The sequence below is a fragment of the Cyprinodon tularosa genome, unplaced genomic scaffold (assembly GCF_016077235.1).
Source record: "Cyprinodon tularosa strain WSP-4 unplaced genomic scaffold, ASM1607723v1 ctg79, whole genome shotgun sequence".
In the NCBI taxonomy this organism is placed as follows: Eukaryota; Metazoa; Chordata; class Actinopteri; order Cyprinodontiformes; family Cyprinodontidae; genus Cyprinodon; species Cyprinodon tularosa.
This window is the reverse complement of record NW_024039551.1, coordinates 1,762,355-1,785,460: the sequence shown is the minus strand read 5'-3', so window position 1 is coordinate 1,785,460 and position 23,106 is coordinate 1,762,355. Positions and strand designations below refer to the sequence as shown.

General features: G+C 43.1%; 1 protein-coding gene across 10 annotated transcripts in view; it reads right to left on the bottom strand.

The window, feature by feature from the left end:
- Positions 1–399: 399 nt before the first annotated feature.
- Positions 400–23,106, bottom strand: part of gab1 (GRB2-associated binding protein 1) — a 75,917-nt gene continuing 53,210 nt past the window's right edge. For 3 of the 10 annotated variants that reach the window (XM_038271118.1, XM_038271123.1, XM_038271124.1), the window contains 10 exons: positions 18,964–19,183; positions 18,006–18,098; positions 17,050–17,726; positions 14,243–14,337; positions 13,812–14,112; positions 11,613–11,705; positions 8,549–8,642; positions 7,701–7,824; positions 2,250–2,378; positions 1,979–2,137 (listed from right to left, as the gene is read on the bottom strand). In XM_038271118.1, coding sequence (XP_038127046.1) covers positions 1,979–2,137; positions 2,250–2,378; positions 7,701–7,824; positions 8,549–8,642; positions 11,613–11,705; positions 13,812–14,112; positions 14,243–14,337; positions 17,050–17,726; positions 18,006–18,098; positions 18,964–19,183 — 1,985 coding nt within the window. Of the gene's footprint in view, positions 2,138–2,249; positions 2,379–5,114; positions 5,191–7,700; positions 7,825–8,548; positions 8,643–11,612; positions 11,706–13,811; positions 14,113–14,242; positions 14,338–17,049; positions 17,727–18,005; positions 18,099–18,963; positions 19,184–23,106 lie in introns of those variants that run through there. The other 7 variants (XM_038271119.1, XM_038271117.1, XM_038271125.1 and 4 more) reach the window with 7 other exon arrangements.

Genomic DNA, 23,106 nt, shown 5'->3' with positions numbered 1-23,106 from the left:
TTAGAGTAAAGAGACAAAAGAAAGTAGATTTTTTTTTTCTGCAACAGCTGCTAAATGGAGTGAGACAAGAACAAATACCCTGGTTAATGAAATGAATGAGTCCTTAGTGGCTCTGAAGTATCTCTTCGTTTAGAACTTTCTTCTTCCTAAGATACAAAACCTGACTAATAGCACAAAAAACTACTTCACAGTAAAAACAACTTTACTTTTTAACATGGAATTCTACAAAATGAGAAAATAAAGTTTGTTTACCAACTTCATGAACATATCAGACCCCGGGATCAGAGATGCACGCCTCTCTCACATTTTTAAAATAAAACACTTTAAATTTAATCACATGAAGGCAAGGAGATCAAACGGTTTCATCAAGACTGCTGCTGAAAATAAAAACAACCCAAACCAGGAAGAAAATGTTGGATTTTATTAGTTCAGTTTTCAGATTTAAAATTTCACTTGAGATTCGTTAGAAAACATCATCAGTTCTGCAGTCGGCATCACAAAGAACCTGCAGCATAGAAAGAGGGAAGTCCAAAGAAAGCGACTTTAGGAGATGTGTGTTAATACAACTGATGGAAAACTATTTACAGCAATGCTTTGATCTGATGGCGGCGACATGCTTTGGAGGCAGAACGGTTTAGGAGCCAACTAGACGAGGTTCGTCAGATCAGTTCAAAATAAATTAAACCCCGAGGAGAAAGAAGAGAGAGAAATGAGTTTCAGCTTCTCATCAGATGTCGAACTAACAAAGGATACTGAGTGAAAAACTGGTCACGACCCAGAAATAAATTAGAGATGGAAATATGTCTTAGTGTGCATTTCTACAAACTAAAGTACCTGATTTTCTCTCGGTGAGCCCGCTGCAATCCCTCTGCATAACTTATAGAAAAGTCACAGTCATCATTCATGAATCGGCCGGTAAGGAATTCCACCCTGCAGAATCCGTCTACCTTCCAGTCAAAACACGGCGCAGATTCATACAAATAAAGGAAACGTCTCCTGTTTATTTACACAAACACTTCTGTCCAGGTTTCACTTCCACAAACCTGATGGAGATCTGATGGGATTCATTGATTAAAACTTCAGGAAACCTAAAGCCGACTTTAACACTTGGTTCTGTTCGCCTGCATTTGAATTCAGCGACCTGGACACTCTCCGGGTCCAGGTCTTTCCACAGCTGTTGGGGTCTTTAGGTGGATGCATCCATGTGAAGCTCATCGTGGGTTTTAACAAATGGTAATCTGAAAAGTGTGGAGTGCATTTTTGTTCAACTCCCTCCAAAAGGTTTCAGATTCAGGACAATTAGAGGGCAAACATGATGAGGGCGACCAAGGAGGACAGTACAGAGGCGGAGTCTCATGATCTCATGATCTGGAGAACAGGAACCTGCTATAAAGCAGCAGACTTGAATAAATCATGTCAGAAGGATTCTGTGTGTAAAATGACTCCCTGTGAAACCGAACATCTTGATGAGAAAAGATCGGTCCATCAGCTGAAAACAGAGCTGCTGAGAGCTTGTCTTCCTGAACCCACAGGCTGAGCGAGGAGAGCAGCTAACTCTGGAGGAGCTGCTTCTGTTTCTGCTCATTAAAACGCAAACAAACATCCACACAGGATGAGAAGATGTTGGTTTTTACTGGGTGTGAATACTTTTGCAAGGCACTGAACGCAACGTTAAAGAAGTAAAATAGTGTTGAATAAACACCCCCTGCCCCTACAGAAAAACACTGTTAGCCTGCGCCGCTATGTTGTGGACTAGTGAAGAACAGTCAGAACCAAAGGAGATGTTAACTCTGGATCTGATGAAGAGGATCAGGCCTTCATCCTCATTAAGGGCAGCGAATGTTTGGAGTTCAAAGTCTGGTTCAAGTTCGGACTCATTGGGCCCAATTTAAAGCTCCACACCGCGCTCTCCTGGGCTCTGGCTCTCCAGGCCCGGCGGGCTGCAGCTCTGGGTTTGGGCTGGTGGTCAGGGTCAGGCTCATTTGGGGACTTTGGAGGGAGTGTCCGTCTCTGTGAGTTGGCGGTCTTCGCTCCATGCCTCCCTGGTGCTCTTCAGGGCCTGTGTGCGCTGCTGGTCCACAACCACATAGTCGACACGCTCATCTGACGCAGAAATGCTGCTGCCATTGTTTTTCATCTGAAAACACAAAAGAAGTCAGAGAAGAAACATTCAAGCTCCTCAGATAAAAAAAAAAAAAGACTATTGTTCTGTTTTGTTTTTTTCTTTTTTGGAGTGCAGGGTCTCCTACCTTCCGGGGTGGGGTGGACTTCCCAGACTCTAGATCCAAATCCAAGTACTCCACCTGTTTGTCTCCCTTGGGCTTCACCATGGGGCTGCTCCCCCCATCCACAGGCAGGGGGGCGGCCATCTTCATGATCTGTGGGAACCAGGACAGGATGAGGGACCGGCCCGATCCCAACGTGTCACAACAACCACAACTCTTTAGGACTGACTGATTGGCCGGACCGTCCAAGGTTTAACCCGTTTAAAAACCAGTTAAGTTTCTAGTTTGTTCTTTAAAAAATAAAGTAAAGAGTAGGGAACAACGTTTGGTAAGACCTTCACTCTGGATGAACACACCAGTCTATCAGCCATGAGAAAAAAAAAGAACCAAGCTTTCAGTTAATTATTCGTTTTATAAACATGATGATCCTGGAAGCAAAAGATCTGATGATTGATGGGAAACTAAAAGTCTAGTTTAGATGCTGTTCTGATCTGAGACACAATGACTAAACAGCAGCTAACGGTCAGGTTAAACAGAGCCGGGTAACAACTAGTTAGATTGACCCAATAGAGGAAGGAAATAACTAGTCTGATCAACGCAATAACTAGTTAGATTGACCTCACAGGGGTGGGTAATAACCAGTCAGATTGACCAAACAGGGTGGCTAATAACTTGTTAGATTGACCTAATGGGTGGGTAATTAACCATTTCCATCAACCTAATACCTAGTTAGATTGGTATAGGTAATAACTAGGTAGATTGACCTAACAGGGGTGGGTAATAACTAGTTAGATCAACCTAATAACTCTTTAGATTGGTATAGGTAATAACTAGTTAGATTGACCTAACAGGGGTGGGTAATAACTAGTTAGATCACCCTAATACCTAGTTAGATTGGTATAGGTAATAACTAGGTAGATTGACCTAACAGGGGTGGGTAATAACTAGTTAGATAGACCTAATAACTAGTTAGATTGGTATAGGTAATAACTAGTTAGATTGACCTAACAGGGGTGGGGTATAACTAGTTTGATCAACCTAATAACCTAATAGTTATATTGGTATAGGTAATAACTAGCTACATTTACCTAACAGGGGTGGATACTAACTACTTAGATTAACCTAACAGAGGCAGGTAATAACAAATTTGATCAACCTAATAACTAGTTAGATTGGTTTAGGTAATAACTAGTTAGATTGACCGAACAGGGATGGGTAATAACTAGTTTGATCAACCTAATAACCTAATAGTTATATTGGTATAGGTAATAACTAGTTAGATCGATCCAACAGAGGCGGGTATTAAATAGTTAGTTTGAACCCACTGAATGACAAACAACACAGAAACTGCTCATGTTGGTGTTAAAACGAGCGCTCTGGTTCATATCTACCGTATTTTCACGACTATAAGGCGCACTTAAACGTCTTTTTTTTCCCTCAAAAGGTGCGGTGCGCCCTTTGGTGCGGTGCGCCCTATGTGTGTTGTAACTGCGACTTTTGAGACCACCTCATTGAGGAGATGATGAAAGAGTGGCTGAATGTAAGGAGACCAGGTGTTTTTTTTCCACTCATCACCATCGCTGTTAATCTGTGACTCCATGCGTGCCCATCTCACAGCTGATGTGAAAAACATGGGGAAACAAATTAACGCAGTGCTCGCTGTTCAACCGCTCGACATCGGTGTGAACCGGACCAAGCAGGTGCAGCAGAAGCAGCGAGTTTACATGCAAAGTCAATGGTTGACGTGCGTATAGGTGCAGCAAAAGGTCCCGCAGCGCGTTTTGAGCAGCAGGCGCAGCGCGTCTGGAGCGTTTAAGCATCTGACGCACCGCCAACGCGCTGCTGCTGCTCGAGATGGAAAAATTGAAGTTTTGCTGCTGGACGCGCCGCATCAACCAATCAGAGAAGCTGATCTGGGAGCTGACAGCGAGACAGACAGCGCTCTGATGACATATGATATTAACGCAAATGAAAAAGGCTGGATGGATGAGGAGATGATGAAAGCGTGGCTGAGGCAGGTGTATGTTAGGAGACCAGGTGTTTTTTTCCACGCATCACCATCGCTGCGTGCCCATCTCACAGCTGATGTGAAAAAAAAGGTGAATCAAATGGATGCTGTGCTCGCCGTTATCCCGGGGGTCTGACAAAGGAACTTCAACCGCTCGACATCGGTGTGAAGCGGCCGTTCAAAGTAAGGCTGCGAGCGGCGTGGGAGCGATGGATGACAGACGGAGAGCACAGTTTCAGGATAAGTGGAAGGCAGCGCCGGGCAGTTACACCACCGTTTGCGGATGGATTGTTGATGCTTGGACTAACGTGTCTGCTGGCTCTGTTGTTCGAGCTTTCGCAAAAGCCGGCATTATTTCTGAGGAGCCGCGCTGCACAACGTCCCACAGCCTGGGACTTTGCAACAGTTGACTTTTTTATTTCCATGAGCTTATAAAAAAATCTGTGTCATGTGATCAAATTAAAGTGGTGTACATATATTAATGGTATATAAACAGTCGGTGTCGATCATCTCACAGAACTAAACCGCTGCAGGAAGTTTAACCTTCAGCCACTGGACGGAACATTTCTAACCGTTTATGGCAGAGATTCTTCATGGTTCTGACTGAATACAAACCGTCATGGACCAGAATGAAGAGAACATTTCTACAGAGCTGTAAATAAAGACACATGTCCGCTGTAATCCAGGCCGGCAGAACAAAGAGTTGTGGTTTTGTTAAAATCAACAGAAATTGTGGTTTCAGAGCTGGAGTTAATTCTGCTCTACAAGTACGGTGGAGATATTAGAACTAGGATGAGACTAAAATAAATCAATTACAATGACCCCCTCCCCCCCTCCCAGGGCAGGCTATCCATGTGCAACCCATGAGCAGCCCTGCTCACCTCCTCTATGGTGTCACGTTCCTCCACCTCCCTTTTTACGGGGGTGATGGGGACGGTGCAGTAGAAGGACTCCTCTCTACAGAACGCAAGAAAAGGTGGAAGCAGCAAAAAAAAAACAAAGGAACAGGAAAGCAGATGGTTAGGACCAAAAAAGCAGGATAAAGGAAATGGTTGAAGGCAGGAGTTGGAGGAAGCCCAGGAGGAGGAAACTAGAGGAGAATAAAAATGATGTGAGAGATGAGAGAGAAAGGGCAGCAGCTGTTAATAACCAAGAACAGGCAGAAAATGGAAAAGCAGAAACCAGAGCAGTGAATGAATCACTGGAAACCTCTGGAGCCTTCAGTGTCTAAACTCTGACCTCCCATCATCAGGAGCTTATGACCATCACAAAGTGCTGCAGAACTGTGAGATCTTCAGAACAAAAAGTGGTGTTTGTTTGTCTTCAACCTCTTTTACTCCAGTGTCCCCTAATAAACGCTGGCATAATCAACAGACCTCAGAAGGGGACAAACTGATTGGAGTCTGGTCACCTGTTTGCAACAGAATCTCGGTTTCCAGCCAGATGTCCTACAAGTCACGGCTAGACGGATAGAGCTGAACACCTGCCCACCTCTAATTCACCATAGAAGCAGTCTAGTGCTGATTTATTCTCAGAAACCAGGTCGCTTGTGTGTGAGTCGCAGTTAATGCGTAGTGCGGGAAAACGCTGGGACCCTTTTCCCACCTGGATTGCCACTCTTTTATGCCCTTGTGTCCCTCTGTAATTGCATAAACCTGCCGCTTGCATTGTTCCACTTCAGCACCACCCCGGCCGTATCCAGACCCACAGCTAGTTTGCGATTGTCCTCTTTGCGTTATGGCGTGGAATAACATAACGCAGACCACGCTTCAAAATTGGGCATAAATCAAAAATATCTGCTCCATACCTGCAACAAGCTCACTGCGACACACTTCTTTGAAGTATAACCAGACCTTAAAGGGGAACGCCGTTTTTTTCACATTTGGCCCTTGATTTTACATTATTACATCATGTTCTACTCACCCATATAAGTTTTGTGTCATATGTTCTGAACATATTCCGTTAGGTTATATTCAAGTAACGTCTTCCTATGGGCGATCGACTTGAAGGCACAAACTAAACTCTTTATACTTTATTCTTTATGCTACACCAGCAATGTTAACATGTAGGCGAATCACTGCCCCCCAAACATCCGATGTTATATTTTTTATATTTATACGTTTTAAAAACAAAGCGATGACGTCATCCACGCACTGGGGTTGTGACAGGCAGCCTGGGCCACAGGCGGCTACACTCTACCCCTTCTATTCATTCGAATAGCTAATCTGAATCGTTCAATTCCATTTAGAGAGCGAGATCATCTGTGGTCGTAGCACTAGACATCTTCCAGGTTGTGAGTAAAACTAGCAGCAATTCAGCGGACAGGATGAAGGAATGGTAGCCGGCACACGTGGATGACGTCATACAAGCGCCGCTTTGTTTTTAAAACATAAATATAAACCGCGGATGTCTGGGGTACAGTGATTCGCCTACATGTTATGAATGCTGCCGTACCATAAATGATAAATTATGAACAGTTTAGTTTGTGCCTTCAACTCGTTGCTCATAGGAAGACGTTACTTGGATATAACCTAACGGAATATCTTCAGAACGGCTCCAAATGACACAAAACTCATATGGGTGAGTAGAACATGATGTAATAACGTAAAATCAAGGGCCCAATGTAAAAAAAAAAAAAAAATCGTTGTTCCCCTTTAAGAGATCATAGAAACTCTGGAGGAGCTGCAAAGGCCAGCCACTCAGGTTGGACCATCAACCTATCGGTCCAAGAAGGTCATAGTGAGTCCAAATGAGAGAGATGGAGAACGTCTGGCCTGTGGAGGTGACAACACCTCCCTACCAGGTCAAACTGGTGAGGGATAGTTAAACTGGGCCAGAGGTTCACCTCCCAGCACCACAGCGACCCTAAAGAGCAACAGCCTAGTCAAAGTCTAGAATCAGTTTCAAGGTTTACAAAGAACAACTTGAAAAGACTCATAAAGCCTGAAGTAGCTTTACATGGTTTGAAGTCAAGGGTCTGAAAACAAACACACCACACTTTTTAGATTTTCCTCCTTACAATAACTAGTTTCTTTCTGCAGCTTCCAGTTCTGCTACTTTATGTCCAAACCAGGCGGTCATAATGTTCAGAGTGGGTGATTACTTGAACTGGGAAATAAAACAACACCTGTAAAGAAAAGGGAAATCAAATAAAGACAGAGAGGAAAGAAAGAGGAAGAAACTGCAAAGAAAGGAGTCAAAGTGCCGAGGAGTCCATCTGTAAGAGTCACTACCTGATCCCCAAGTAGCAGCAGAAATTATCTTTATTTTTTTTACTTGTTCCTATTTCACGGCCATATTTAAACTTTCAGAGGCTTTTATGAAAAATATCCCTGCATATGTTATAAACTCTTTACTCCTTTAAACAGACAATAAAAGCTAAAAAATTACAATTTGGTCATTAACTTAATTCAAAGCAAAAACTGTAATGATTTTGGTTTTCATCAGAGTGGTTGTGTGTTACATACTGGTTCATCTGTGGGTATATTAGGATCCATTTCTACATAGTTCTCTGCAAAGTCCTCGGAGTCAGTGCTGGAGGCCGTGCTATGCACTGACGGGGGTCTCGCCGGCATTGGGAACCTAGAGGGACTGAGCAGCATTCACAACGTTTACAGAGGCAGAGACAGAAACAGCAGCCGGTCCATAACCCGCTTCTAGCAGCAGGTCCACTTCGCTCAGACAGTGACTATGCTAATGCATGAAGAGTTAGCATGTACTTCTTCAGTGATTCACTAAAAAGGCCACGTTCTCACCAGGCTCTGCTTCAACCGTGAAAATCATCAACACTGCAAAAAACTGAAATCGAAGTCAGTAATTCTTCTAGAAATATCTCTTTGCTTGTTTTGAGCAGTTGGGAAAGACAGTTTTCAAATTGAAGAAGAGGATTTATGTTTATATATTCCTTCCAGGGGCAACTCATCAGATTTATAAATTGAGGCCAAATATGCATAAAAATAAAGAATATTAGACTTATTTTAACATCGGTTTTTGCAGTGAGCTACAGTCCTGGAGGTATTCTCTGATGATAATGATGTCATTTGAATTTGTGGCTGTGGATTATATGTGCATCCTTAAGGTTTTTAGTTCACAGCATCCAGATGGTCGAATCACTCACCAACTGTTTTGTCAGGGATAAAGTTCTGGAGCCAGACTGGAACCGTATCTGGAGCCAGTTCCAACAGGTTCTGATGAGAAACTGTTTAGATCTTGTGGTGAGGAACCAGGCAGAGGAGAGCGAGCGGTGAGAACGTGCTCTTTGACGTTAGTGGAACGGAGAACTATGACAGGAGCGTCCAGCAAGTCAGATACTCACTCTCTGGCGAATGAGCGTGTGACCGGTGAGCGGACAGGTGTGCAGGGCTCCTCCCACTCCGGAAGGGGTATGATCTCCAACGGTGCCGGTTTCCCTACATTAGAGACAGAACCCATGGAGCCGTCAGAATAAACTCCTCATTTCACCTCAACAGTGAAACAAAGCATTCATCTATAGACGAATCACCTGCTGGTGTTTAACTGGACCAACAAAAACCTGCAATAACCAACTAATAACTGCTCATCAGAGCTAAGGCTGCAGTAAATCCATCTGCTGTCGTCATAACGACCACCTATTCTACATCTAATAATATGCAACCATAAAAGATGCATAGATGCAATCTTTTGGGGGCATGGTTTGTTGCAAGTAGTATTTTCGGTCCTTTAGATCAGGGGTCAGGAGGCAGATTTCACAATCGTAGGAAGAGATTCCTAAAAAAAAAAATATATATATATATATATATATATATATATATATATATATATATATATATATATATATATATATATAATGATTATTTTTGAATGTACGCAGACAGGAAATGGGACCGAGAGAAAAAGGAAAGAGCAGAGATGCTGATTTTAAGTTCACGTCACTAATGTTTTGGGTTGACGTTCAATAAGAAATTAAACCTAATGCACTTCATAGAAATGAGTTATTTGAATAATAAACTTGTTTCCTTATTGTGTGACATTTCTGTGTCTTATACCTTTGGTCCATTTGTCAGTAAACCTAGGAAGTCTACGGTATGGTGGCTTGAAGTATTCATACCCCTTGAACTTTTCCACATTTTGTCAAATTACAACCACAAACATATTTCATTAGAATCGTACGTTGAAGACAAACATAGTGGTATACAAGGTGGAGTAAAAGCGACATGAATGATTTCATACATTTTTAGTGCAGTGTGCAAAGGTTTTCAGCCTCCTTTTCTCTTAGGGCAACCAAATGCCTTCAGTGGTTGCCTGATGATTGCTAATACCTGAATAGAGCCCACCTGTGTGTGATCTAATCTCAGTATAATCCAGCTGCTCTGTGATGCCCTTAGAAGCTAAGAGAAGTCTGGCGAGCAAACAGCACCATGAAGTTCAAGAACACAGCAAACAGAATAAAGCTGTGGAGAAGTTCTAATAAGGATTAGGCTATTAAGATTTCCCAGGATCTGAACATGTCACTGAGCTCTGTTCAATCCATCATCCATAAAATGGAAAAAGGATGGACCCCCTTTAAAGCTACCAAGACAAGGGCGCCCTCCTAAACCTACCGGCCGAACAAAGAGAGCACAGGTCAAAGAGGCTGCCTGCAGAGATTCACAGCTTAAGAGGGGAATCTGACCAAAGGACAACTATTGGTCTTGGAAAGTCTTGAAAGAAAACCATCAGAATTAGCTTTTTCAGTTTGCCAGAAGCCATTCTGGAAAGTGGAGGAAAATCACTCTACACAGTATCCACTGTCAGATATGGTAGTGGCAGCATCATTGTTTGGGGTTGCTTCTCTTCAGCAGGAAGAGAGAAGATGGTTAGAGTTAATGGGAGGATGGATAGAGTTAAAAACATGAAGAAATGCTGTTGGAGCCTGAAATTCATCTTCAACCAAGACAATAACGATAAACATAAAGCCAGGGATACAGTGGCCAGTCAAAGTAAAAGTCCAGACCTAAACCTGATCCAGACAACTGCTGTTCATCAATGCTCTCCATCTAATCTAACTGAGCTGGAGCTGTTTGGCAAAGAAGAATGGGCCAGAAGTGTCAGTCTCCGGATTTTCAAAGCTGGGTAGAGATAAACACTAAAATAATTAAAGCTGGAATTGCGACAACAGGTGGTTTGAGGAAGTACTGTCTCAGGTGGGGGTGGAATTCTTTATTTCCTACTTCACAATCCCATACCACTTTCTGTTGGTCACATCAAAATAACAACAATATATCAATGTCTATGGTTGTAATGTGACTAAGTGGGAAAAGTTTAAGGGGTGTGAATACTTAAGCTAACTACAGTATTCCCTGTAACTAGACCAGGTAATCGGAGATACGACATTGCTAATCTATGAGCAAACAAGGATTTAAGTTCCCAACCAAAGATCTGGAAAGAAAGAGGAAAAGTCCAAGATTACATCTGAAAAAAACAAAAGAAAAATAGAGAGAGAAAACGGGAGTGGCTCTCAGGATACATGATGAACGTTTAAGAAGCTGCCAAGATGATGGATCGGTGAGTTAGTCCTGCCAGCAGATGGAGACGCTGTACCACAATGTTTATGTCTGCTGATGGCGTCCGGGAATCCACAGGTTAAAAAAGGACAAAGTAAACACTATGAGGGCAAAGGGTTGTGGTTTACTGGGAGGACTTAACCCTCGTCTACGTTCAAGTAGGAGCCATTCTACATCTCCTCTCTTTCCTTGATGGGCTCTTGGCTGGTCCCCTGCAATTCCTTATAAACATCAATCTTTGCACTAAAATATTCTTTCTGTCATGATTTGTTTGGCTCTCTGTGCCATCTAACAATGGTGGGAAGTTCAGAGAGAAAGGACAGGCAGACTCTTATTTTCCTCTGGGATTATTAAATTATGTCTAATTCCGATTATCTGTTGTCTTCATACATTAAATCAATGGAATATAAACACGTAGAGAACGGGTCATGCTCGGCTCCGTTCCTCAGATTGTATCCTTTCAATTTCCTGAAAAGTCATGTGGTCTTTCCAAAGGCATGAAGGTGTTTGCTGTTATCTCCTAATGTGCTGTGCAGCAGCCATGTGCCGCATTACAAACATTAATGGATGATAAGAAAGTTTGGAAATATGTTAGTATTTCATCTGATTGCATTTCAGACACACTGTTAGTGTTGGGGAGTATTGTGTGGATCCAAAGTGCATGAAGGCCACATTCCCAGCATTTCCTGCAAACATTTTCAGTCAGACTGGATTAGTTGGATCAATTTGACATTTGTTTTAATCAAAGCCCTGCAACATAAGAAGGAAGATTCCCAATTAAGGCATGCAAAGGGTCCAGATGAAGTGTTGTGTGCAAAGAGGTTTCAGATACACAGAAGCAGTGGGGGGTGTACGTACCCTTGCGTCGTCCCCTCGGGAATTCACCTACGGTTTGAGAGTCGGTTCGCTCTAAACCGACAACCTTTGCTCTTATTATTTTAGGACTTTGACCTGATTGGTGAAAGAAAACTTTGCTTATTATAAAATAAAAGGTGATCACAACATTTCAAGCCTAAAGTAGGAGCCGTTCTGCTCTGCCATGCAAAGCAAACCACACCGCTCTGTTGCACAGCGAAGCTGCGCCCTCACCAATACCAGTCACCTTCGATTCTTCCATCAGCAGCACAAATCAAGAGAGTGATCGTCATGACAACAGCGGGGACCAAACTGCCCAACATGCACCACACTCCATGCAGCACGGCTTCCCACACAAAGACTGACATCACGGCTGTGCATGCACGGTCGGTGTGGAAGAAAACATTTAAAAACCAGGTCATGGTGAAGAGGAGGAACAGAAGAAGAACACAAATGTAAAGTCAGGAAACCAGGAGGAAGTCACAGAAACACTCCAACCGCAAACGTGCCAGAAAGTCAAATATGTTAAATGGAGCTGGATCAAAATGGTTGGGGTCTTCAGAGCATCTGATGAATCCTCAGAGGATGAAGTTCACTGATGATGAGCAGAACTGATAGATAAATTAAGAGACTAAAGGTACAATTAGGAGGAAGTTGTGCTGGGTTTGGCCTCATGTCTCATATATGCATAGAAATATTAAAATGTAGATGTAGATGATCCTTTCTGGAATCAGCAGAGAAATAAGACCAGAGCAAAATTCATATTTTCCCTTTGTTTAAATCTTAAACAAATTTAACACTGAGTCTTAAATTCAGCTTTGCTTCAATCTGAAGTTTTAATTTTTTTTTTCCTCTTATTCCTTTAACCGTGTCACATGTCAGAGTTTTGGGCTGTGGGGATATGAGGAAAGAGGAAGTCCTAATTGGGTCGTGTTAGTCGGGAAGAAGCAGGCTAATGTTCTGCCCTGACATCTCCTGCCATGTATTTGATTGGGTCTGTGTGATGTTCTCCCCTGGCTGCTTCTCCTTGGCGGCTTCCGACTAAAGAAACCGCTTCGCCATCAGGTCTCTAATCAAAGGGCTGCATTGAAATGATGGAACAAAGGAGGATGGAGGAGATCTTTCCAGGCTTTGGTCCCTTCATGGTGTTATTTGGGGGGAGGGGGACTAAAATGGGGCCATAAAGTTTGTTTAACAGCCTTTTTTTTTTTTACTTTTTATTAAATTATCCTTTGCCTGCATTCTTATGATTCATATATTAGAAGCATGATCTAACTTTACAACATAAAAAAGCAGAAATAGTGGGACTTTACTTTATATGATTTATCCCCATAATTATAAATACTTTTTTTTCCAAGTGAATTTTTTTTTATTTTAAACTAAAAACAATAAAACATTGCAAAAAATAAGAAAATTTTAAAACTACTTTTTAGATTCACGATTTTTTTTTTTTTTTTTCATTTTCAAGCTACTGGGCTTTGCCGTGGGGGCGGGGCTTAGATGACAGTGCGTGTGGATGATGACCGACAGTTTACGTGCCTGGAAATGTTTAAAAAAAGAGCATCAATATTCTGTGTTTATGTGACTGATTTAAAAAATGAAACTGTTTCTCTGATCCCAGTCGTTTGTGTCCTGTGGGGAAAATGTTGATATTGAGAAATTACCGCGCTGTTGGACGTTTCCCATCGTCTGCAGGTGAAACGGAGGAACCTTCAGAATGATGGCAGCAGAAACTACGGGATTACCATAAACTTAGATCAGAGAAGCAGGTTATTTTCTAAGGTGTCACCAGTCTGCCTCTATGTCATCTAAGCTCCGCCCTCATGCAGGCCAGCCAGCACTGTAAAAAAAACACTTGAATCTGAAAAATTTAAGTTTTACTTTTTCTGTGTCCAATTTTTTTTTTTTTTTTTTTATTATCTAAGGTTACAAAAAAAATGTAAAAAGTTTTGGGCTCCAGTTCAGCTCCCTAGAATTAAAGGGTTAAAATGTGACTGAAGATGTGGTGGAAACGTCTGACCAGCTCAGAAACATGCAGACACAGCGTGATTCTACAGACATCTGCAGTACAATATGACCCGACTGTGAGGTGAGAGGAGGAGCTATCTGCTGCAGGGTTAGTTAGTGGACAGCGAGGCTGACGTAAAGCAACGACAAACAGAACACCAACCACAGCCGCATGCACGCAGCCTCAGGGCTCACCTTTACGGTCCGGCTTCAGGTTCCGGTCCACAGGCGGAGGCTGGCACTCGCTGAGCACCGGCCGGCGGGGAGGGGTCTTTGGGCTGGAGCGGAAGCCCATGTGGGCGGGCGGGGGGACCTGCTTCCCCAGGGAGGAGAACTCCATGGTGCTCGGGGTCATGGGAACATAGTTCGTATCGTGCGTCGGCTCTGGCAAACTGCCCGAGTGGTGCTGCGACGGGGAGTTAACGCTCATGGGGACGTAGTTCTGCTCCACCTCCTCCATGGAGTGGCTGCTCACTGGCATCATCCCTTTGCTCTTCTGTGGAAGAGAAGAGAAAACAAGAACACGGTTCAGGAAAACGGGCGTGCGTCCCTCAATGGAGAGTCCCTGTCAGGGACTGCTTCCCATCATAGTCTGATAATCTGCTAGAGCTAAAGGAGACACTTACAAAGTAGCTGTTGAAGCTTTCGTTGAAGTCAAACGAGCAGCTTTTGTCTGAGGGGAATGATCTGGGAATGTCATAGAAGTCCTGGGATCCAAAGTCTGCAAAACATGAAAAGATAAATAGGAAAGTGGACAACATCTTCTTAGGATAAAGAGTTAAGCACAGCATGAGCCTTGGTGTGTTATTGAAAGAGACAGCTTTTAATAACACACCAGGGCTCATGCAGAAGGAAACTTTTTAAGCTTTTAACCTTTACAAAATGTTTTAAGAATCAAAAGCTGCATAAAAAAAAAAAAGAGTCCCTGAAGTAGACAAACATCTCTGGTTTAATCTGGATTTATCTGAGCAGAAATAATTTTAAACTTTTATTTTACAAAAGCTTTAAACATCTAAGAAAACTCAAACAATATTGAGAACATAATGACAATGAAAGAATCCCAGGCTTTCACTTTTCATGCTGTTTCATCCTGACCCAGAGTCAGGAACAGTGCAGGACGCTGTGGTTCTCTGGCAGTGAGCTCTAGAGCTGGTTCTCGCCATCTTCCTCACTGCGTACGCTGGTGAAGAACTTTAACGCCTCGCCAGGCTGACAGAGCAGAGGCTGAAAGAACCTCTGTAGGAACCAACACAACTGAATTTATTGAGATAAGCTTTAGATTTACACTGAAAATGTCTCATTTCCATTTAGTTTAAATTTTCTGGGAGGAAAACTATTTTTATAAACATTTAGGACTTTTAAAGATATATTTATAGTATATCCCCAAAATCTCTATAAAGCAATTAATTTGACAGATTCCTGCCAATAAATGTGGGTTAATTTTTTCACCCTACTCCAGCAGTTTTTATTTGTTCTCACATAGGTTCCTTTTTTGCCCAATCAAGGAAACAAAATCCAAGAATTAATTTAGAAATGAAACTGTAGCTCAGGCAGATGAAGGAGGAAACGTCTGCAGCTCCAGCTGCTGAAAGTGAACCCTGATCAATCTGAGCTACTTCCTGTTTCTGATAAGTGAGGAGCAGATCATCTTTGGTTTAAATGATTTCTGGAAGAACTTCCTTTTTCCCCCACAAGGGGGCATAACGAGTGGCAGGAGATGTTTTTCTTCCCTTTCTTTTAACTCATTTGTTTTGGTTACATGTTAAAACTTCCTTTCCTGCTTCAGATGTTTGTTAAATAAATTATCTTATTTGATCACTGCACTTTGTTTTTTTTGTATTTTTTTGCTTCCCTTAGGGAACTACTAAAACATCTCAAAGCATGGGTAAATTACTAAACACTGAAGGTAGATCTCTCAGAACTTTAAATATAAGAGTTTAGGGCACCAAAATTCCCTGGAGATTTTCTTTTGCTCATATTTTGGGACGTTCTCCCCCAAACTTTAAAAACCCTTTATGGGAGTTTCCAGACCAAAGCCTTTAGTAGGATTAGGTTAATGAAGCGTAGAAGTGCTGCAGGTGTTGGTGTTCAGACCCCCTGCGGGGAAATAACCGTTAGGAGCATATCTGCTGGCTTTGCTGAAAGTTTGAAGGCTCTGAATAATGTAAAATTCTTTTCTAAATAATCTCTGCAGAACAAATTTAAATATATTCAGTTAAATGTAGGAGTGGACAGATGACTGCGCCTCCATCTCAGACTCCCATCGCCTTGGCAGCACAGTTAGCAGGGCTGAGACAATTAATCAGATCAATCACACAATAACTGACAAAATGTCCTAAGTAGCAATTTTGGCTATCTAGACTTTAATGGAGTACATGTGTTTTTAAACAGCTTTTTACTTCTACTCCTTCCTTTTTTTTTTTTTTTTGGAATTATCTCTACTTTCTACTCCTTATATTTTAGAAATAAACTCATTTGTTTCGTTTCATTTAAGCCATTTTGTTTATGGCCTGTTTGTATTAAAACAAAACAAAACATCAAAATAATTAGATTCATCCAGGCAATTTCTTTATGGTTATATAAATAGATTTTTCAAGATAATGCAAAGTTACATTTGACATTGCTGCCGATAGTTATAAAACTCAGAAAATTAAGTATATGGAAGTTATCATCCAGAATTTTAGAAAAATGTTCCTTTAATAGGGCAGTACAGTTTAAGGTTTAAAGCTTCAGGATTGCTTTAACTTTCATACTCCAAGTAGTTTTAAAACTGGTACTTTTACACTTTTACCCGAGTAAAAAGCTTGAGTTTATACTCTTAACTTCTACAAAAGGAATTTTAAACAGTAGAATGTATACCTCTACTAGAGTATTAAACATGAATACTGTAACAACTCTGATGGTTGTGTAATTCAGTTATGGATCAGTTGTTAGCTGAGAACCAATCAGAGCAGTAATGATGCATTAAAAACATTTTAAATTCACTTTCTTCTCTGTTCTATCCAGGACTCCTGCAGTGACGTAGTTTTAGCTTCAGCTCCTTTAAATTCGGTATCGGATAATAATTTAGGCAGCTTCCACAGTCCCTTTATTAAACCAAAAAAGAATCAACAGATGAATCTATTAGCAGGATGAAGGTTGGCTGCGGCTCTCATGTTGAGGAAGGTGAACCTCAGTCTGAGCTCTAAGCAGCGCCGCAGCATGATGCTGCCACCACCGTTCTTTGAGTCAACCTAACACAACTTTACACACAGAGGAGCTCTTCTACAGGTGGGGGTTCTGGAATAACCTCAGTGTATCAGTGAGGAATGGATCAAAGGGCGGCGCCCCGCAGAAGGTGGCTGCTCAGTGTTATAAAGTATCAGTAAAAAGACATTTTTTTAAATCTGGAAGTGAGAAGTTCTGGAGTGTGAATACTTTTCGAAGCACCAACCTTTACGGAGGTGTGAGCTGTCCATGGTGCCGATGGTGTTGCTGCGTAGCGCCTTGTTCCCGGCGCTGGTCGGCACACAGTAGTTCCCGTCCGTCTCCGAGGCCGAGCGCGGCACGCAGTAGGTGTCCGTGGGCGAGCGCTCAGCAGGAGGCGGTGGGAGCCCTGGGGTGGAGCTGAGCGACGGCTTAGGCGGTCTGGGAGGGGGGACCACATCCCCCCCGCTGTCCGGGCCACCCGTCGATGACGACAGCGTGCGGGGTACCTGGTAGGTCGAGTTGGCGCCTGGCGTGGGTGGTATGTCGTAGCTAATGGAAAGATTTCTCATTTGCGTCTCCACGCACGACGTCTTTCTGGAAGGCGTGTTGAAGACATAAAGTTCGGAGGCATCGCCGCCGTCTGGGTTGGGCGGGGGGGATGTGGCCGACTTGGGGAGCAGCACGGTATCTTGGGAGTAGCTGCGAGGGAGGCTGTAGATGCCGGCATCAGAGGAGAGGGAGGCGCCACGGGACGGAGGAGAGTCGTAGAAGGAGGGGGCAGAGGCTGGGGGCTGCGGGAAGAAGCCGTTGTGCGAAGCGTGTTTGGGTAAGGAGGAGGCGGACGTAGGCGTGCGGTGGGATGGGAGGTTGTCGTTCAGGTCCGTCTCTGAGGAGGTAGACTTGGAGCACTCGGCGTGAACTCTGAGGACAGAACACAGGTGGATGAGAGGAGCAGAACCCCCACCCCCATCCCCCCCAGGGTCACAGCAAACCTTCACTCCACCCAGATTTAATCCATCAACATCTAATCTAGCTGCTTCTGCCGTGTTAGTGTAACTTTGGTCAAACCCAGTAAAGCCCAGTGCAACGGCGCCGGCAGGAGTCCAAACATGCTTGTTTTATTACTGAGTTAGATCTCATCCATCTGCAGCACTCCACACAGGCAGGCAGGCGGGTCCAGTCCGCTTTCTGGACACTCACTGACTGTTCTGTGGAGGTAGAGTCCTGCTCCCACACTCCTCCAGGAGCAAATACTCCTGACCGCCCCCCAACGGAGGCCGAGGCTCCGCTGGGCTACAGACAGCAGCAGAGAGGTTAAAACACTACAGGTTCCCCTGGAGCTTCATCATTTATACACCCTCTCCTCTCTGGACAAAAAGGCCAATGATGCTACTGAGGTTTAAGAACATTTCTGTCCAGACGCTTAAAAGTACTGCCCCTGCCCCACCTGTTGCTGACAAACTACAGGTCAGCTAAATGAAAGGAGAACGCCCTTTTCTGCTGCTAAGAGATGAACAAAGAGTTAAAAAAGCAAACAGAGATAAAAACAAACAAAACAAAAGTCTGTTAAAGTAACAGTGACTTAAAACAGCAGTTGCCAGGCAACAGGTGGCTATCAGCAGCTGATTGGTTGCCAATAAGCACTAAAGACTCAACAGTAAAGACTGCAAACATAATTATTAATAAAATAAGTGAGTTTATTCTTTGACTTTCTGACGCCTGTGTGTTTTTAAGGAACCTTGTCATTGGTGGAATAATCTGATTAGGTTTTTTTCCGCTGTGGATAATAATTCTTTCTATGCTTTAATCAAGCAGATTCTAAATTTCTTCAAATTTATTTAATCCTCATCATGAATCTTTGTCATTTTCTGATCATTTCATTCAAGCAGAATTTGCAGTTTGTTAACTGAGGTATCAGCTTGATGCCTCGTCTTTTGCTCTGCTTTGTTTTTCATCTGAAAGACCTAAAATGAGCGTTGAAGGAACATGTTTACAGGCTTCATCGAATCTGGACAAAAAGCTGTCAATTCACAACTTTGTTTTAAGTTACATTAGATGATAACAAAAATATTATCCGTCTTAGAAACTGGAGGGAAAAAATCATTTTATTAGGCTGTGCAGCAGCCCTAACAGAAGAACAACACCCCCCCAAACACACCTGTTGGGTTCTGGCTTTTTGCTCTCACAGTTGGCGAGCCACAGGTAATCCTGGGGGTCCTCTGAACTGGACTGGGAGTCCAAGTGTCTCACACTGACCGGCTGGTACGGGGGAGGGATGCCCCCCAGCATCGACGCTCCTGGACCGACCAGGTTACCTAAAACTGGGTGTGGGGGGGTGTCCACAACAGCGGCTGATTGCTGAATACTTTTAGTAGGATCTGCAGGAGGAAAGATGAAGGTTAATTACAGAGAATATTTGAACACTTAAGCTTTATACAAACTGAGGGGTTCCTCTGAAATTAAAATCCTTTCTTTTAACAGAGTTATTGGATAAAAAGAAGGAAGAAAACATCTTCATATTATTAAATCACCCTCAAGAATCTTTAGTTTGAAGGTAACAGTACTCAAAGAGACAATTTCAGTTAATTTAAACGGTTTCTGAGGCTGGGAGGAAGCAGATAATTTCTGCTCTAATTCACTCTGAGAAACAGAGACAAAGAGAAGCAGAATTGTGAGAGAAAGCTATACGGGTCGACATCTCTCAGGGTCATTTCAGAACCGGAATGGGCCGCAGTAGACTAAGCAAGGCCTTCTAAATAAAAATGAATAAGTGAGAAATCTTTGAGCAGCTGACGCGGACCAACCCACCAGTAAAAATTAAATCAGTGTTTGTGTTTTGACATTTTACAGATTGCACAGAACCTCAGAAAACAGAGATAGACGGACAGTCCAACATCCGGAGAAGAAGCGACAATCTACGACAGATCTCACAGTCCATCAGACCAAAAGGTTGGACCAAACATTTTAGCCGTTTTGTCCAAAAGGTTTGAAAGTGATGTTTTGCAGATATCTACACATGTGACCCAGCACTATTTATTTTCATCCACAAGAAAACACTGAGGGGATCTATTGAGGTTTCCTGAAGCTGGAAATGTATATTCATTTGATGCCATTAGTATTAAGAACAAGTTTAAGACAATAAAGATGATTTGATAGCTACAGAGGCTTTCAGTTGCATCAGTAGAAGAGGCTCCAGTATAATAAACAACTACATCATCTGCATAAAAATAAACAATCACAAAAAGTTCCTAGATGGTTTATGTAAAACATTTATAGAGCATGACCCAATGTAGTACCATTTTTAGTAGATGTAGTTTTGTTTTTTGTTTTTTTGTTAATTTGAAGACGTAGGATTAGAAAAAGAGGTCAGAGTATAATGTAACTTTGCATAAATACAGCAAATAGAGATCCAGCATATTGGAATTTCAGACAATATCCAATACTTTTTCCCTGGACCTGCTTTACTTCAGCATCTGTAGTAGCTTGATTAATTGGCTGGATTTGTGACTCAGCAAGATCTTATCTAAAAAGAATAGTTCAATCACTAATTCACTAATTAGTTTGTTTTATGGAAGTATGTATTATACAGTGCTCAAAAAAATAAAGGGAACACTCAACTAACGCATCCTAGATCTGAGTGGATGCAATATTCTCAATGAATACTTTGTTCTATACAAAGTTGAATGTGGTGGCAACAAAAGCACACAAAAATCACCAGTGGAAATCAAATTTATTAACCAATGGAGGCCTGGATTTGGAGTCACATATAAAATTAAAGTGTAAAAGCACAGCAGCTCATCCAACTGTAATGTACTGTCCCTAAAATAGGTAAAAATGAGGCTTGGTGTGTATCCTCCACGTGTCTGTATGACCTCCCGTGCATGCTCCTGATGAGGTAGCAGATGGTCACCTGAGGGCTCTCCTCTCAGACCTGGACTAAAACATCTACCAAAACCTATACAGTCTGTGGTGCACTGTAGCTGGTGGATGGATCGAGACATCATGTTGTGGTGAAGAGAGAGCTGAGCCAAAAAGCAAAGCTCTCGATTTACCAGTCGATCTACGTTCCTAGTCTCATCTATGGTCGTGAGCTTTGAGTCATGACTGAAAGAACGAGATCCTGGATACAAGCGGCGGAAATGAGTTTTCTCCGTAGGGTGTCTGGGCTCTCCCTTAGAGTCAGGGTGAGGAGCTCAGTCATCTGGGGAGGACTCAGGGTAGAGCCGCTGCTCCTCCACATCGAGAGGAGCCAGTTGAGGTGGCTTGGGCATCTGATTAGGATGCCTCCTGAACGTCTCCATGGTGAGGTGTTCCAGGCACGTCCCGCTGGGAAGAGGCCCAGGGGGAGACCCTGGCCTGGGAGCGCCTTGGGATTCCCCCGGAGGAGCTGGCCCAAGTGGCTGGGGTGAGTGACGTCTGGTCTGAAGCTGCCACCCCCGCGACCTGACCCCGGATAAGCAGAAGAAGATGGATGGATGATTTCCCAGATGTGTGCTCAAACGGATTCAGGTCTGGGGAACGGGCCGGCCAATCCATAGCTTCAATGCCTTCATCTTGCAGGAACTGCTTACACTCAAGCCACATGAGGTCTAGCAATCTCCTGTATTAGGAGGAACCCAGGGCCAAATGCCCAGCATATGGTCTCACAAGGGGTTTGAGGATCTCCTCTCAGTACCTAATGTCAGTCATGGCTGTGCTCCCCCATCCCTTCTTGCACAATGGAGGAGGTAGCCGTCCCGCTGCTGGGTAGTTGTCCTCCTACAGCCTCCTCCACATCTCCTGCTGTACTGGCGTATCTCCTGGTGGCGCCTCCGCCCTCTGGACACTACACTAACAGAAACAGCAAACCTTCTTGCCACAGCTTGCATTGATTTGACATCTCGGATGAGCAGCAACACCTGAGCCACTTGTGTGGGTTGTAGAGTCCGTATCATGCTACCACGAGTATGAAAGCACCAACAATATTCAAAGGTAAACAAAACATCAGCCAGAAAGCAGGTAGTGAGAAGTCGTCTATGATCCCCAGCTGCAGAATCGCTCTTTTATTGAGTGTTTTTCTAATTGCCAAAAGTTTCCACCTCTTGTCTGTTCCATTTGCACAGCAACATGTGAAATTGATTGTCAGTCAGTGTTGCATCCAAAGTGAACAGTTTGATTTCACAGAAGTTTGGTTTAATTTAAGTTCTATTGTGTTGTGTACGTGTGCCCTTAATTTTTTAGCAATGTATACAGTTTCTGATGGTTACAGCTTTTCTCTTTTACCAAAATGTTCCACCATCCAGTTTCTCTCCCACTCATAAAAACTGAGGATTGGTCGCAGCAGACCGGCCTCATCATTAAGGACCATTTCCTTCATGACTTGTCAGTTTAAATCTCCTCGGAGGTGCTGGGAGGCAACAAAGGTTTGGGAACTTTTTTTTCCTCCGCTGGGAACATGTATGGGCCAAGCTTTAGGCCTGGTCTGCTGTCTCCACAGATCTCTGAAGTATATTGATATTTCTTGTGTTTTGACATTTTATAGATTGCATTTCTTCAATGATTCAACTCTGGTGAAACTTAGAAATGTAAATGGTTCCTCTCGACTTCCCTTAAGTTATTTACCATTAAGTTCCAGCTTTATTCTTAATTCCTAATGTTCCTCACAGTCTGCAGGTTCCTTTGTGGTTCCTAGAGGTTCTAACAATAGAATCGGAGGTCGATCTTAATGTGAAAGGAAGAATAGCCTTAAATCTGACTTTTTAAAGTAATTAGGAGGACCAGAACCATCAGGATGTGACCGACTAGATAGTGGAGATCAGTCTGGGTCTGGCTTCTAGCAGACTGGACGATACCTGAAGGAGGCGGTATGAGGAGCCCGGTCCGATCTCCAAGACCTAACAGCTCAGACCTAAACTCACATAATCAGAGAGGAGATTGACTCGGGGCATTGCCTAGCAACCTCATATTAATACACCACAGCGGCGTACAGGAACCTTCGAGCTGAACAGCATCAACATCTGCTGTGTGTCAAAAAGGGAACCAAAGCCGTTCAACACCTTCGGATCAGCCAGAAAGAAACGTTGGAGAAACGATGGAGAACGAGGAGGCAATCAGCGGCGGCATGCGCTGCCACCTCATCAACAAGTATCCACGGCTCCAGCCAATGAAACGTTTTGCAGGAACAAGATCATCCTGATTGATGCTCCGCTTTGTCAAGGTCGCTGCTTTGTCGCACAGCGACTTAAAGCGTTTTTTTTTTTTCAAAACCTCTGACTGCAGCCTCTGTTTAGAAAAGTCTGACAGACATTTCTTCATCTCTACG